Source organism: Eutrigla gurnardus (assembly GCF_963514095.1).
Source record: "Eutrigla gurnardus genome assembly, chromosome: 16".
NCBI lineage: Eukaryota > Metazoa > Chordata > Actinopteri > Perciformes > Triglidae > Eutrigla > Eutrigla gurnardus.
In genome coordinates this window covers 19,257,117-19,272,801 of record NC_139927.1, presented here as the reverse complement: position 1 = coordinate 19,272,801, position 15,685 = coordinate 19,257,117, and the positions used below count along the sequence as shown (strand labels likewise).

The window sequence follows — 15,685 nt, the reverse complement described above, 5'->3', positions numbered from 1 at the left end:
CCTCAGTAACATCATCAGGGCGTTTGTTGTGATTTACGAAGCTGAAAGGAGCATGAATCTTGCAGACTTTGGGGTTGACTCAGTGTATTAGCTGGAGGAGATTAGAACAGGCTTAATTTGGCTCGTGCAGGATTGAACGAGACGTGTCGAGCATAAAAGCTGCGGGATCATAATCTGATATATGAATTCTGAACTTTTTGAAGATTATTTTTCTTTTCATTTAAAAAGGATAATTCACTAAAAACAGACACCAGATTTAATTTTTCTGTTTGCTGCCGGTCTCATCTCCTCAGTGTCTGCTAATCCAGTTCTGCAGCTGCACAGGAAGGACAGAGGCATTAAGTATGGAGGCCGTGAGGAAAATGGGCCAAGATGCTCTGAATTTGGTTTGTGGCACATAAAAAAAAGATGCAGCTTTTAAGGCCTGCGCTTTGGCCACGAATGAATGTCTAGATGGAGGTTTAACTGATGTTTACATACTGGGCTCGCAGCCAACCGGATAACATGCATTAACTGTTTGTTATAGGTGAAGTTTGTGAGGTCGCTGGGATTAACACAGCAGAACTGAGATTATGTCCAAAATAATGTGGGCCGTGTTTCCCGACTTATAAGAAGGAAACTTATTATCTGTTGTTTTTGATATTTGATTCACAAATTTCAGTTGATTTAGAGAAGAAATAAGAATCCAGGACCTCCTGGGAAAACAGTCACTTTTCTCATCAACATCTATCAGACGTTTAAGATTTGTGCCTCAACAGTGTTGCCATCACTCTCTCTGTTGCTAATGTTGGAGCTAACTGCTACATTCACATCTGTAACGCCATCACAGCTCTCTGTTGCTAATGTCAGGGCTAACTGCTACATTCACATCTGTAACGTCATCACAGCTGTCTGTTGCTAATGTTGGAGCTAACTGCTACATTCACATCTGTAACGCCATCACAGCTCTCTGTTGCTAATGTCAGGGCTAACTGCTACATTCACATCTGTAACGTCATCACAGCTGTCTGTTGCTAATGTTGGAGCTAACTGCTACATTCACATCTGTAACGCCATCACAGCTCTCTGTTGCTAATGTTGGGGCTAACTGCTACATTCACATCTGTAACGCCATCACAGCTCTCTGTAGCTAATGTCGGGGCTAACTGCTACATTCACATCTGTAACCCCATCACAGCTCTCTGTTGCTAATGTTGGGGCTAACTGCTACATTCACATCTGTAACGCCATGACAGCTCTCTGTTGCTAATGTCGGGGCTAACTGCTACATTCACATCTGTAACGCCATCTCAGCTCTCTGTAGCTAATGTCAGGCTAACTGCTACATTCACATCTGTAATGCTGTCAGACACTAGCCCCTTTTATGCTGCCTTTTAGTTGCGGGATTATCACTCCTTTTTCACGCTTTGTCGTCATTGGGGGGTGTCGTGCCTCTGAGACGGCAACGGAGGTCGTCAGAGAGCTGCAACTGAGGCGAGACGAGCCGGCCTTTTTGTGAACGGAGCGAGCCTGCAAGCCGGAAAAGACGATCACGCACCGCCGGCGGATTTAATGAGCTCAAATCGTTGATCCCACGAAGATAAAAAGCCGGCCGCAAAGCAAAGTTCTTTATAAACGGTGCGATCGCGGCATATTTTTGACTCTTCTTTCCGTGATTATGGCAGAATCTTGTATCTCTGGTATGGAGAGTTTGGTGTACTTCCCATGTTCTTTGCTAGCACATTTCTGTAGCTCTGATAGCTGGCTAACTTCTGCGTTGCCTTGATCTTAGCCTCCAGTCTCCTTCTCCATGGGGGTTACTGCTCCTTATGACTTGTACTGTTAATCTTGTAGCCAGGCATCTGTAGGATCACTGCTGTACTGTAAATCAGCTTGTTGGTGTTAGTTATGGTAGAAGCAGGGATAGTATGTAGTACTGCATTCACATCTTCTAGCAGACTTTCAGAGGGTACTTTGTCTCTTAGCCGTGGTAATCAGCCACAGGGGTTCCAGGTATCTGTATTGCTTATGATCTTCAATCTCAGGTCAGCTGCCCTTCTGGAAGCTATCTGCTGTTCTTGGAGCTTGGAACCCAGTCTTGGAGTGTGGGGATGATGATCATATCCCCCCTATTACCTGTCGTCCTGACTCTCTCTTGCCGTAGCATTTGATAGTGTATATATACAGTACATACCTCGCATATGCACCCACAATCAATTGGTGGAAGTAGATTCACTTTATTCCTCCAGTTTGATTGCAAGTGAAAGTTGTTGTAATCCTGCTTAAAGCATTCCCTCAGAAAGGAGGTGATTACTGTTGAGATAACAGCTGTTTTATCGCCTAACAATTTAGGGAAGTAATTATTCTAAAAACAATTGCACATGAATCCACCAGCACGCTTTAATCAATCCACAGTTTGGGCTAAATTTCCCTGCAGACTCTTGAGAGGAATTAATAAAAGGAAAGATCTTATTGGATGGTTCAGATCTACATGTGTGAGCCATGCCAGATAATTCTGAATCCAAAGAATTGGAAGCCAAATTCTGCACATTTTGTATACACAAGTATAGTCAGTGAGTGTTTCGCAGCTTCTCAGACGAACAAAGTCAAAGTTGACCTTGTAAGGATAGTACTGTGACTGTGAACACAAGTTGGGAATCGAAACCCTTACCCTGACAGTGTTTGTCTTCCTCTTCACATTGAGTTTGTACTGGCTGGCTGTGGATTTTCTTGACTTTCTCTTCACCTCTTTAGCCAACAGCTGGGACTTAATTCTTTCAGCTGGTTGGGTTTAATGTGGGTCTAGAGATGCTCTATCCAACTTGCTGTCCTCATTTAGATACCTCAACTCTGGGCCAAAAATAAGAACTGATGAGATACCATTGTTCTCTTCTCCCCACATTTACTATGTAGACCGCGTTTGGATAAATAAGACTAAATAGGCACCCTAGATTGCTGGCAGAGCAGAATTCTATCACGATAGGTTGATTGCCAAGAAGGTTTCCACATGCAAGGAATTTGCTTTGGGGTTTCGGTGCATAACAAATATAGCAAGAGTGTATAAAAAATAAAAAGCAAGTAGTTCACAATCATGTATAGAAACTGCAAAAAAAACACGAAGGAAAGAAAGTTTGGGCTGCACTATGAGGAAAACATGAAATAATAACATTGCGGAAAAAGAGTAGTTTTATTTTAAAGTGTAGTTTACTACTGAATGCAATATTGCAGTCATTTATGCTGTGAAAATAACTGAGAAGAGTTGAACAGTGTTTGAAACAAAGAGTCTGAAATGTCCAAAAATGCACATAATAAAAAAATGGTGCCGTATTAAATCTGGTGTATCACTGATTGAGGTCGGTGTCGCAGCCATGCATGCCTTCACATGACTATGTAGGAGAAAGAGGAGTGATGTGCACCATTAACCTTTTAACTCTCACCTCCGGGTCACATTACAGGCCTCGCCCTCTCACACATGTGTGCTGCTCACCCTCTAAAGGCCTTTACACCAGAGCTGTAGTTTTCATGATCAAAACGCACGTCAAGATTTTTTGTCTTGTTTTGCAGAACGTGAATATTACACTGCAAAAAAACGGCATGTGTTCTTTTTTTCTTTTCAGGGACAAGGTTGAATTTTCTGAGCTTTCGCACAGCCAAATTAAGGCATCAGCCAATCATGTTGTGCAGAACGGGTTGAGTTGTAGCTATATTTATACCTACACAGAGGCTGCGTAGTGGGATTTAACTATATGAGCAATTTCACAGTACCTGGTATTACATTACTTTTTATTATTTGTGACATTAAAAAGAATTCTGAACACGATAATAGTATCTAACTATAATATTTGATAAAACTACACGTTAGCTGCACTATACCATGTTACATTTACTACTTTAAATTATTATTAATAATTAACATGCTGTAGGTGCAACACTCTAAAGGTCAATGTATGTCTATGTTAACCAGTTAAACTGTTAAGAAAGGAAGCCCTGTGGTGATCGCTAGCTTTCAGAGAGGCCACCAAACTTCGGCAAAGCTAACAGAAAATCAAATATCAAACATTAAAACTGGATGGATATAACCCCCCTAAGATCCAGTTGCCACTGATAACAAACACACACTGATGGGACGTAAACACTTGGTGAAACACTTGTTTTCCTGTAACCAAGGTATTTACATTAATGTGTTGGGTCTGTGTATTGGAGTAAATATCCAGGACTCTTACAGTTGGAGAAATCTGTATTTTGACAATGACTTCAATGTATTTTTGGTGCTTTTTATACCTACTCTCATGTCACTAATCCTAATATTTTGTGTTGTAATAATAATCTTAATTTGCAGGGGCACAGGGTTTTATCCTGATGATATCCCCACACATACTTATTGACCACCACTAAATGAATCAGTTAATTGAGTCTGCAAAAAGACAAATGATCAAACTACTGCAGTGACATGAGTGTATTTATGTTTATGCAATCGTTGCAATATTGGCAAAGAACCTTGAGTTCTTGTTTTGTTACCAGTTGGAGTGATTAGCCCTGAAACGTGGCTTCATTTCAGCTGATGTGCTGCTGTGTGTCACTGCACTGATGTGAGTCTGGTCTATTATTCAATTCAAGCCCTGGATAGATCAGATGCCAGACGAGATGGAGGGTACAAGCACAACAACTGGAGCTTTTCTGTTTCTGGTGACAGTGAAGAGGAAGGGAGTCATGAGTAAGCACTTCTCTCCTCAGCGCCGCCGGCGCTGCACTGCATCACTTTCCCCACCACACAGCTAAACAGCCCGTCTGCTGATGAGCAAGCTTCTCCCCGTCTCTGATGACCGACAGCGCTCTCATTAGTGCAGCAGGACACATCTGCCACAAAAACACTGTTTGTTCGCAAATCCACCTGGATGTCACCCATATGTTCATTCATAGTAAATATTGATCACAATCAAATTGGAAAGAACTGCAGCTTTCTTTGCACCTTTCTCAATATATAAATGCTTTTTTTGCACATTTAATCTTAATTTTATGATTGAAGGGCTACAACTATTCTCTTATATTAGTCTAGGTTTTTAATCAATTGTTAATCATTTAGAAAATAGTGAAAATAATTATAATTATTATAATTTTACAATATAAAATAAAGAAAAGCAGCAAATCCTCACTTTCAAGAACTTGGAATAAGAAGAGAATTTTCAGTAGTTTAGCTTGGAATGAAATATTGATTGCCAGAATAGTTGTTGGATAATTGGCAATTAAATGGCTCATTGCTTTAGTACTAAAATCTGTAATGAATACCAGTTTCCGTACTTAAATACCTGCTAGCTAGTTTGTTGTTTATCATGATGGCCGAGGCTCAATTGTAGATAACCTCTGTTATACAGAGCTGCAGGGATGATGTAGTTTTGTAGGCCAACAGGAAGTCAGCATCAAACTGGTTCCCCTAGATTTTGGATTATTGCAGAAAATAAACTGTGGCAAACAAACTTTTATGATACTACACGTTTATTTCAACAGGATATTCTTGACAAATGAACACCATTTTAATTATTTTTGAAGCTTGAATGCATCAGCAGCAGTAAAATGCTAGGCTATAAGGGAACTACGCCACACGGTCACATGACTTCATGTCACCACCACTAATCTACAGGCAGACTAGTGTTCTAGTGATGACGTTAAGTCGTCTCATTTAGACATATTTTGTATCATAAAACAAAACATTAAATAAAGCTTAAGCTTTAAGACCTTATTTCAGACTTCTAACCAAAAACACATGGACACTAAATGAGGGAATCGGAAGTGCAATAATGCTGATTCATGTCTGGCTTTTAGGACTCATTCCTGCAGCAGCCTATATTCGTACCACTTAAATGACCACTGACATTGATTTCCTGGAACATGTATTTCTGAAATAACGTTGAAATTCCAATGAATTTGAAACGATTCCAATAATCACAGATGTCCACTTTGCAGTTATTCATCAGAGCCCCATGACACAAACAAAGACACATTTAATTACATTTTTACAAGTTGCAGATGGTAAAAATATTTTGTTGCCTACTCAGTAGCAGTCACGTGGGGACGTATGATTCAAACACCAGCTGAACTTAGTGACTTAATCCTAATGCTTTAGCTAATAGTTTATTTTAAAATGTTGACCAGTTTGAGTTTTTTTATTTCCACCTAAAATGAATGCAGCCAAATACAACAGCCCTGCAAATAAGCTGCTTCAAAAAAACGACTTTAGAGAGCTGTTGATTCAACTCTAGCGAGATGTTTCTAATTATCCGTCCACTCCAAAGAGCCCAGACTAGAGTGACACAATATATGCCTTGGCCAAACTCCAAGGTTTTATTTTTCAATAATAATCAAATCAAAATAAGACATATCAGCTTCTGGCACATTCAGTACTTAAACTAATGAATAAAAACAAGAGCAGCGATGTAAATACCTTATTGGACAAACCCCTAAATCCACTCTGTCATTTTATGCCTACACTGATACACAGAGACATATGAATGTTTTACATAGTGGACACACACTCGAGGCTCTAAACATATCTCTGTGTTGTTTCTGTTTCCTGTCAGTGTGAGCGTGGTGAGCACGGAGGAGATGGACCGGCAGCAGCCCACCTCCCCCGAGGAGAAAAAGGTACGCCGCTCTCCCTGAACTCTTCTTCTCCCTCTCGTTTTCTGACTCGACCCCGGTCATGTTGACTCCCAGCTGGGCCGCGGCGCTCTCCAGCCGGCCCTGCAGACACCGCCAAAGTTGGCTGGCGCCTGGTGCTGCACCCAGAGGACCACGGCAGTCCAAGAGCTAACACTGCTGGGGTGCTGCTGGAGGCCTCCAGGGCTGCTGCTGCTGCTGTGTTGTTGTGGTGGGTTTGTGGGTGAGCGAGTGGAGATGGCCTCTCATTGTTCTTTGAAGGTTCATTCACACTGCGTTTGATTTATGTCACAAAGGAAAACGGATGAAACGGATTCAAGTGGTTAATTAATATGTTCTAGTAACTTTAATCTATGCTTTGTTCAGTACTAAGGCTGTGTATAGAATCTAAAACCTAGAAGAGCATGTTTGGACTTCCTGTTCCCTCCTTTCAAAATGTTTTGAATGTGTTTTTGGTTCGACAGCTGAAATAAGGTCTGTGGTAAACACAAGCTTTAGAGATTTAACGATGTGTTCTACGATATGAAATACATCTGTAAATAATATATTGTTTCAGCATTGCACTGCCATGTGCACATATGCAACAGTCACATCAGAGGACGTGCGATGTTGGCTATTAAAGTCAAACATGTCACGCTACAACTATTTAGCTGCTTGATACAAAGGAAAACTCCCCAATTTTTTCAAAAAGTTCGACCTCAGGATTTGCATTTATCCCTGGGAGCATATGTGTTTATTTGCGTCGCCCCGGCTGGACGCACAGGGGAGGAGGCGGGGCTTACCTCCATGTAGACACCGACGATGTTTCATCCATCATGGCTGAAATAACCACCATTGCTGCTTTGTGCATGTTGTGACGTCCCAAATACACTGACTAATCAAACGGCATCCTGTCTGAGTTCATAACATCACCCAGAGGTGCTCGTGATTTTAATTGAGCTGTGTTCGCTGTGAATAGCAAGACACATTTCGGCTGGTTTACTACAGCGGTATGAGCCCACATCAGACTATTGTGTTCATTTTCAAAAAACGCTTGTTTTCTGAATGGCGTTCGGATTGAGTGGCTGTCACACTAAGCACATGTGACAGGTGTGAAATAGTCTGGGGACGCCTTGTGAACGTTATGCTGCCTGTAACATCATCTAGCATGATGGTTTGGTGGTGGGTCAGTGATGGTCTGGGGAGGCATATCCTTGGAGGGTCACACAGACCTCCATGTCATAGACTGTTGTTGGGTACCAGGATGAAATCCTCAGCGTTACTGTCAGACCTTAAGGTGGTGCATTCAGTCCTTGGTTCCTCCTGGTGCAGTGGGTCCTGGGTTCCTCCTGGTGCATTCAGCCCTGGGTTCCTCCTGGTGCAGTGGGCCCTGGGTTCCTCCTGGTGCATTCAGTCCTGGGTTTCTCCTGGTGCATTCAGTCCTGGGTTTCTCCTGGTGCATTCAGTCCTGGGTTCCTCCTGGTGCAGTGGGCCCTGGGTTTCTCCTGGTGCATTCAGTCCTCGGTTTCTCCTGGTGCATTCAGTCCTGGGTTCCTCCTGGTGCATTCAGTCCTGGGTTCCTCCTGGTGCATTCAGTCCTGGGTTCCTCCTGGTGCATTCAGTCCTGGGTTTCTCCTGGTGCATTCAGTCCTGGGTTCCTCCTGCTGCAGTGGGCCCTGGGTTCCTGCTGGTGCAGTGGGCCCTGGGTTCCTGCTGGTGCAGTGGGACCGGGGTTCCTCCTGGTGCATTCAGTCCTGGGTTTCTCCTGGTGCCTTCAGTCCTGGGTTCCTCCTGGTGCAGTGGGCCCTGGGTTCCTCCTGGTGCATTCAGTCCTGGGTTTCTCCTGGTGCATTCAGTCCTGGGTTCCTCCTGCTGCAGTGGGCCCTGGGTTCCTGCTGGTGCAGTGGGTCCTGGGTTCCTCCTGGTGCATTCAGTCCTGGGTTTCTCCTGGTGCATTCAGTCCTGGGTTTCTCCTGGTGCATTCAGTCCTGGGTTTCTCCTGGTGCATTCAGTCCTGGGTTTCTCCTGGTGCATTCAGTCCTGGGTTTCTCCTGGTGCATTCAGTCCTGGGTTTCTCCTGGTGCATTCAGTCCTGGGTTCCTCCTGGTGCATTCAGTCCTGGGTTCCTCCTGGTGCATTCAGTCCTGGGTTCCTCCTGGTGCATTCAGTCCTGGGTTTCTCCTGGTGCATTCAGTCCTGGGTTTCTCCTGGTGCATTCAGTCCTGGGTTCCTCCTGGTGCAGTGGGACCTGGGTTCCTCCTGCTGCAGTGGGCCCTGGGTTCCTGCTGGTGCAGTGGGTCCTGGGTTCCTCCTGCTGCAGTGGGCCCTGGGTTCCTGCTGGTGCAGTGGGTCCTGGGTTCCTCCTGCTGCAGTGGGCCCTGGGTTCCTGCTGGTGCAGTGGGCCCTGGGTTCCTGCTGGTGCATTCAGTCCTGGGTTCCTCCTGGTGCATTCAGTCCTGGGTTCCTCCTGGTGCAGTGGGTCCTGGGTTCCTCCTGGTGCATTCAGTCCTGGGTTCCTCCTGGTGCATTCAGTCCTGGGTTCCTCCTGGTGCATTCAGTCCTGGGTTCCTGCTGGTGCAGTGGAGCCTGGGCTCCTCCTGGTGCAGTGGGACCTGGGTTCCTCCTGGTGCAGTGGGACCTGGGTTCCTCCTGGTGCAGGACTAGCCCGGCCTCATGTGTCTGAGTTTATACAGGTGCTCGGAGGCCAAAGGCACTACTGACTCACATTATGAGTTGACGTGATGAAATTCAAGCAAGTTGGATCAGCCTGATTTCAATATTTTACTTTGATTTCTGGTGTGGTTTTGAATCCAGCCCTCAGTGGTTGATGACGATGGTCTCCATTGACTGTTGTCAGGTCGTTTTGTTCTCAACAACATATAGAATACAATCAGTAAAGATTTTTAACTTGAGTAATTTGTTCAATGTGATTTAAGTCTTCCCTTCATTCTTTTGAGTAGTGTATTTGAACAATATACTTTCCACTGATGAATTGTCAATTAATAAATATATACTTGTGTTTAAATGGGTATATTTAAGGTGGCAATCGTTTGTCAATTTATTTATCATCTATTCAACAGATTCAGTCTCTAACCGATGACCCATCTTTTTAATGTGTGTTGTTTCCTCAGCCTCCCACTCTGAGACACTTCACTTCCTCTGATTCTTTGAGAACGTATGAAAACCGGCCAAATAATCACATGAGGCCTCTGAACAAGCTGGCACCCAAAAGGCTCAGGTACAGTACATTTATATTAACATAAGGCTTTATGTTTTATTGTGTGGATTTAAACAAGTCAGAACTATGGGAAAAGGTGACTGCAGCTCAGCTGTTAGTCCACAACTTGATATTAATGTGAGAAGAATCATTTCATTTGTTGGCATTAATTAATCGTATTAAATCTACACTTAGATTTAAGTTTGACTTTGGATTGTACAATGAGTTTTTTAGGGAAACATTTAGATTTTTTTTTTAACCAGATACTTTGTTTCGATATTTATTCTGAAATTACTTTTTACATCAGAATTTAAAATGTGTATTTATTCATGTATTTTAACTGGCAGAATTTAAGAGACAATTTTAAAAAGGCGATAATTGTATTTATTTATTTTCTGTGAACCCAGTGATGGGAATATTTATGGAAACAGACAAAATAATAAATACAATACTAGATTTAGTTAATTAAAAAATAGGTAATAATCAATTGAAAAAAAATATAGTCTATAGAGGAACATTTTTTAAAGGTCAAATTAAGTGTTAAACAACACGAAAAAAGCAATCTCGGTCCCTGGACACGAATCATAGATTTCAATGTCATGACTATTTCACCATCAGCTGAGACTGTTAAGCTGCAACATGGCTGTAAACAGGTGTCTGTTTACAGCCATTGACTTTGAGTTGTCGTCCTCTCCTGCAGCGAGGTCCCTCTCACAGTAGCAACGTCCTCCCCCATCCCCAACAGAACCAACTATTTCATCATCAGCCCATCGCCTCCACAAGGAATCGTTTTACAAGGGCGACACTTTCAGCACGCACAAATGCCCTCTGCAATAAGGAAACCAGTCCAAAGGTAAGATGGAGAAGCATTTCAGTCTGTCCTGCTGGTTGGTGGGAAACGGCATCTCCTTTATGTTTGATTACCTGTGCTGATTATTGTAGACACCCAACGTACTCTTGTTTCTGCTCTAAGTTTCCCATAATGTGGGGGAAGGTAAACAGGAAGTATAATGTTGCCGTGGATTCAGTGAGTTGCAGCATGGGCAAGGCCTATATTTGTTTCCATTTAGGCAAAGAAGCAAGGCTAAGCTGTGGAGCTCTACAAGGACTGGCCACTCTCTAAACGGCTCTAATTCAGGAAGTGATTTCCCATTCATTCATTGATTTATTTATTCACTCATTCACTTACTCCGTTAGGCAAGGCAACTTGCATAGCACCTTAAACACACCCAGGCAATTCAAAGTGCTTTACAGAACAATAAAAGAATACAGTAAAGGTAAAACAATTTACAATTAAAGTGCAATAGAAATACAGACCACAAGATAAAGATAGAAAATGAGGTCAGATTTCTTAAAAAGCCCCGTCGAACAGAAATGTTTTAAGAGCAGATGTAAAAGATTGTAATTTGGAGATGAACCTCAGGTTGTCTGGAAGTTTATTCCAAACATGAGGAGCCTAAAAATAAAAAGCTGCCTCTCCATGATTTTTTCTGAGTCTGGCAACAGAGTCTGGCGGGTTTAAAACAAACAAGGAGATCTGACATGTATAATCCATTAAGTGCTTCATAAACATGCAAGAGAATGTTAAACTCAATTCAATGTACATCCGGTACATCTGGAAAAAACAAACCCTTTTAAACTAACTGTGAAAACAGATCAGCAGCTGCATCCCTTATTTCTCACATCAGATGTTTTCAGAAACACATTTGGAAGAACCGTTTTCCAAAGAGCTGTGTCTGACATCCCTCACTATTTAAGAGAGTTCACCATGTTGTAGTGCTGCCCCAATGTTTACTGAATTATTATTATTATAGCCATGTCATGTACTCAAAGTGTCCCGGCTTGACACAACTGATGGTCACTTACTGAGCATGATATACCATCATGCATTACGCTGAAGGAAAAATGACGGACGGATGAGAGTAGAGAGAGGAGTGTGATTCAGAAAAATCCATGAAAATAATATGTTTAATGTGAGCAGAGCATCATAACACAGATGGCCTCAAAGTACTTAGTATTTATTTATTAATTTGTGAAAGCCACATTGACAAAGGTTCTTACCTTTCACAATAAAAGCTTTGACATGCTTACCAGGGGAACTTACAATATGCATTTGTTACAAACAAATGTCTGATTATCTTAGGGATCAACGATAGTCAGTCAAATACGGTCTTGACATTAGTAAATGCATCGGCTATTGGTGATTCAATAGCCGATGCATTTACTAATGTCAAGACCGTATTTGTCATCATATTCAGTTCTCACAATTCAAATTTAGATCTCTTAATTTCAATGTACTCTCACACATCCGGGTCATTGAGGAAGAGCAGTCAGGTGCAGATTCACAGAACTCCTTTTATTTGAAATGGCATCCTGGAAACAAATAAATTCCATTCATATAACTGCAATAACACAAAAGCATACTGCTATTACTACTACTAATGCAAACTACTCATGGAAAAAGGACAGGCCGTGATGCCAGCGCCAGGCCGACCCAGAATAAAGAACAATGATTTTATTTCCTTAGAAATCGGAGGAAAAACTCCTTATGAGTATAGAACTTCTAAGTGAATTCCTGAACATTTATTAGAGATAACTATATCTCCGTGAAGCGTAAGTCTCACTGTAATTAAAAACGTGTGTTTCATGGATGTGTGTTGAGATCTGAGGTAGGACTGTGGGAATCATGTGTGTCAGCCTCTCCTGCTGCTGGAGCTGCTGACGGTGTTGGTGAGCTGGCCAAACCACAATAAGAAACTTCCTGTTGTTTTCACATCCCCAGCATGCACCTGTCCCTTTCACATCTCACACTATCTTTGCCCCACATGCTCCTCACTTTGAGAACCTCTCATTTAGAGGACCGATAGTGGAAAAAGGAGAATTAAAATGACGTTTGTAGCTTGTATGTCTTCAGTGAAGTCAAGTTAACCGAGCTTGTTTTCTGGATTTAGACAAGCTTATATGTGGAAGTGATTTAAATCTGGAGATGATTACATTCATCCTCTGGGTAGATGTGATGTTAAACACTTCAATTGAATTATTACGTTAGTGAGATGCTTCTCTCTTTTGATTTTCATCTTCATGCAGCCTTGACATGAAGGAAAGGTAAGACTTTGATCCAGCTGATTCACTCAGAGTAAATCCTTATTAAGAGCCTGGATCTCATTTCATGCTCTTTGAATGTCCTCACAACGTTGTGCATCAGCAGCATCTTTCTCTCTGCGACTTTCATGTCATGAAACGTTTCTTGTGCAGCTCATGCATCACAACAACAGACTGCAAAAGGAAGCAGCAATGCTGCTTAAAGGCCCTGCTAACAGTAGAGTGTCAGTGGAACCAGGCTGCTTACTCTCAGTGCTGACACTCGTATCAACCCGTAGTTTGGATCCAAACAAATGTAATGTTCTTCCTGGCTTCTTACCATCAGGAAAATCAGGCCGGTAGCTTTTCTGTTATTCTGCTGAAGCAGACAAACAAACTGAAAACATCCCCTCCTTGGTGGAGATTTAAAAAAAACAAAAACAATCCTCCACAAGTTACCAAAAAAAAAAAAATATATATCAATATAAGAATCCAAACAACGCTCTCCCACAAAACTAGGAGAACTACAATCAATCCATAACTAAAACACAAAGGTATAAACAAACAGGAGCAAGCACGTTTATTTTATTGATATGTTTATGTGTTTATTGATTAATAATCATAAGTGATAATAATAATAGTAGTAATAATAATTATAAATCAAAACATCACTGCAAAATCCATCCATTCTTCAATCACTGCTTATCATGTCGCGGGGGGCTGGAGCCGATCCCAGCTGACATTTGGGCAAAATGCTTCACAATAAACACATTTCAAACACACAGAACGAGTTGAACTTAAAGCCACAAACTAAACAAAGTAAAATTAAAAAGAAAGAAGTGTCATAAATATCATAAATTCAATCATAAATCATAAATAAATAGATCTCCTCAGAGCTCTCTCCCTTTGCTTTTATGTTTGAGTCTGGACCCTGACCCTCCAGGTGCGATGCATCAGAGGAGGGTCTGGGTCTGCAGGTAGGGACATAGATCTGAAGGTCTTAGGGTGAGTCCTCTCTTTTTTTTTTTACGTAATCAATTATATGTTAAAATAAATTCTGAAAGCACCAGGCAGCCAGGGTAGAGAAGGCTGGATCGGTGAAACACAGTCATGTTTTAGAGCTGTTTTTTAAAGATCTACATCTTCAGTAGGAACCAATGGGCTCGGAGCCGAGAGTTGAAGCATTAAAAAGTCCTTGAAGTTGCTCTTTCAGCATCACCTGCCAGTGTGTCAGAAACCAGCTCCCCAGCTGCTGTTGGATGTCTGTAAAACATGTTTTATGCAGCAGCTTCACTCTCTTTTCTTCTCTCCTGCAGAAATGACTTCTCCACCACACAGCAAGCTGTGGACAGCATCGTCCTCACCTGTCCAGAGATCTCAGGTAGTTCACAGCTCACCAAACACGCCATGCAAATAAATAATACATTTCCCCACTGTGGGACTAATAAAGGACTATCTTAGTGTGATTTACTGGCAGATAGCTGGTGTGGCATTGTATACCAGTACTAGAAAAGTCATTAGTAGAGGTACTTTTACTGTTGGGAATGGGATCCACAAGAGGATGGTTTTAATTTCGAAGCACTCTAACTATAAAGTCCAGGTCCAGGATTTAGCTCTAATAGTTAACTAGAGGGATGGAGTCAACAAATTAAGTTAAAAGAATATTAAAGCAGTACACAAACCGCTCTCTCTGAGCTGGTGTCTGTATCAGCAGAACTCCCTTCATAAAAGAAGGAAAATAACAACGCAGCTCGAATTAACAACCAAATGTTCTGATGAAATGAGCATCAGCATCTTCTCTGAATCTGTTCAAGCATCTCCTGTGTTCCAGCAAACACATAATCATGTTCAAGAGCATGTTAAAGTCTTATTTTACCGTGTTTCTCCGCCTCATCAACATCCCACAGAACTTCATCTGGATTTATTATCATTTTGTGTGGTTTTTTATGTTTGTTTTGGAAGCCTCTCTACGCCTCCCGTGCTGTAGTACCACTCTCCACCTGAACTGTTACTGAGGGGCGCTGTTTTACAAAAAAGAGGGAAATCAAATGAACTCAAGTATAGGGGACATCAGATTATCATGTTATATCATATCATGTTTTTTATTGTAATTGATACATTTTTAATTAAAAGCAAAACCAATTCCAAGCTCATCTATTACTCCATGACTTTTCCTGACATTTTAGATTTTCGCCATGTTATCTTTTCAGTATGGTATGAGATATTTAGGCAAGGCATCGTATCAAAGTCACAACTTTGATATTGTACTAGCTGGTGCGGTGTGCACACTGTGTTCTTCTTGCTGGGAGAAGAAGACTGAACCGTGTGTGTGTAGATGTAGTGTGTGTGTTTGTGGTTTGCTTGGCTGGTGTGTGTGCAGCATCTGTGAGGAATGTGTGCACTGATCAGTATCTTTGTGTGAGGTGAGTGTGTGCACGGTGTGCATGTCATGATGATGTGTGTGTGTGACATCCAGCAGCGTCTGCAGGGCTGCAGATCTGTGCTGATCCTCCTCCCTGCTCCTGATCTCACGCCTCCAACCGTTTATCCTCGAAGCTCAGAGCAGGATTTATGAAACATTTTCTCTGCTATGAAAGGCTCCCTCACTAACTATGGAAATAATCAGACGATGGGGAAAATGAGGTGACCTTGGAACTAAACGGTTCCCAAAAAGTTGATGTTTATTTATTTTTATTGCACAGCACAAGGACCCTTTTGATTTGTGTAATGGGAGAAAAAAATGTATATTTTCCCATGTCACATTGAAGAAGATAC

General features: G+C 42.0%; 1 protein-coding gene across 4 annotated transcripts in view; it reads left to right on the top strand.

The window, feature by feature from the left end:
* The window catches only part of senp6a (SUMO specific peptidase 6a), a 35,772-nt gene that overhangs the window by 1,976 nt on the left and 18,111 nt on the right, over positions 1 to 15,685 (top strand). For 2 of the 4 annotated variants that reach the window (XM_084031321.1, XM_084031320.1), the window contains exons 2-6: positions 4,597 to 4,693; positions 6,555 to 6,618; positions 9,744 to 9,850; positions 10,530 to 10,682; positions 14,227 to 14,291. In XM_084031321.1, coding sequence (XP_083887447.1) covers positions 4,597 to 4,693; positions 6,555 to 6,618; positions 9,744 to 9,850; positions 10,530 to 10,682; positions 14,227 to 14,291 — 486 coding nt within the window. Of the gene's footprint in view, positions 1 to 4,596; positions 4,694 to 6,554; positions 6,619 to 9,743; positions 9,851 to 10,529; positions 10,683 to 12,918; positions 12,935 to 14,226; positions 14,292 to 15,685 lie in introns of those variants that run through there. The other 2 variants (XM_084031322.1, XM_084031323.1) reach the window with 2 other exon arrangements.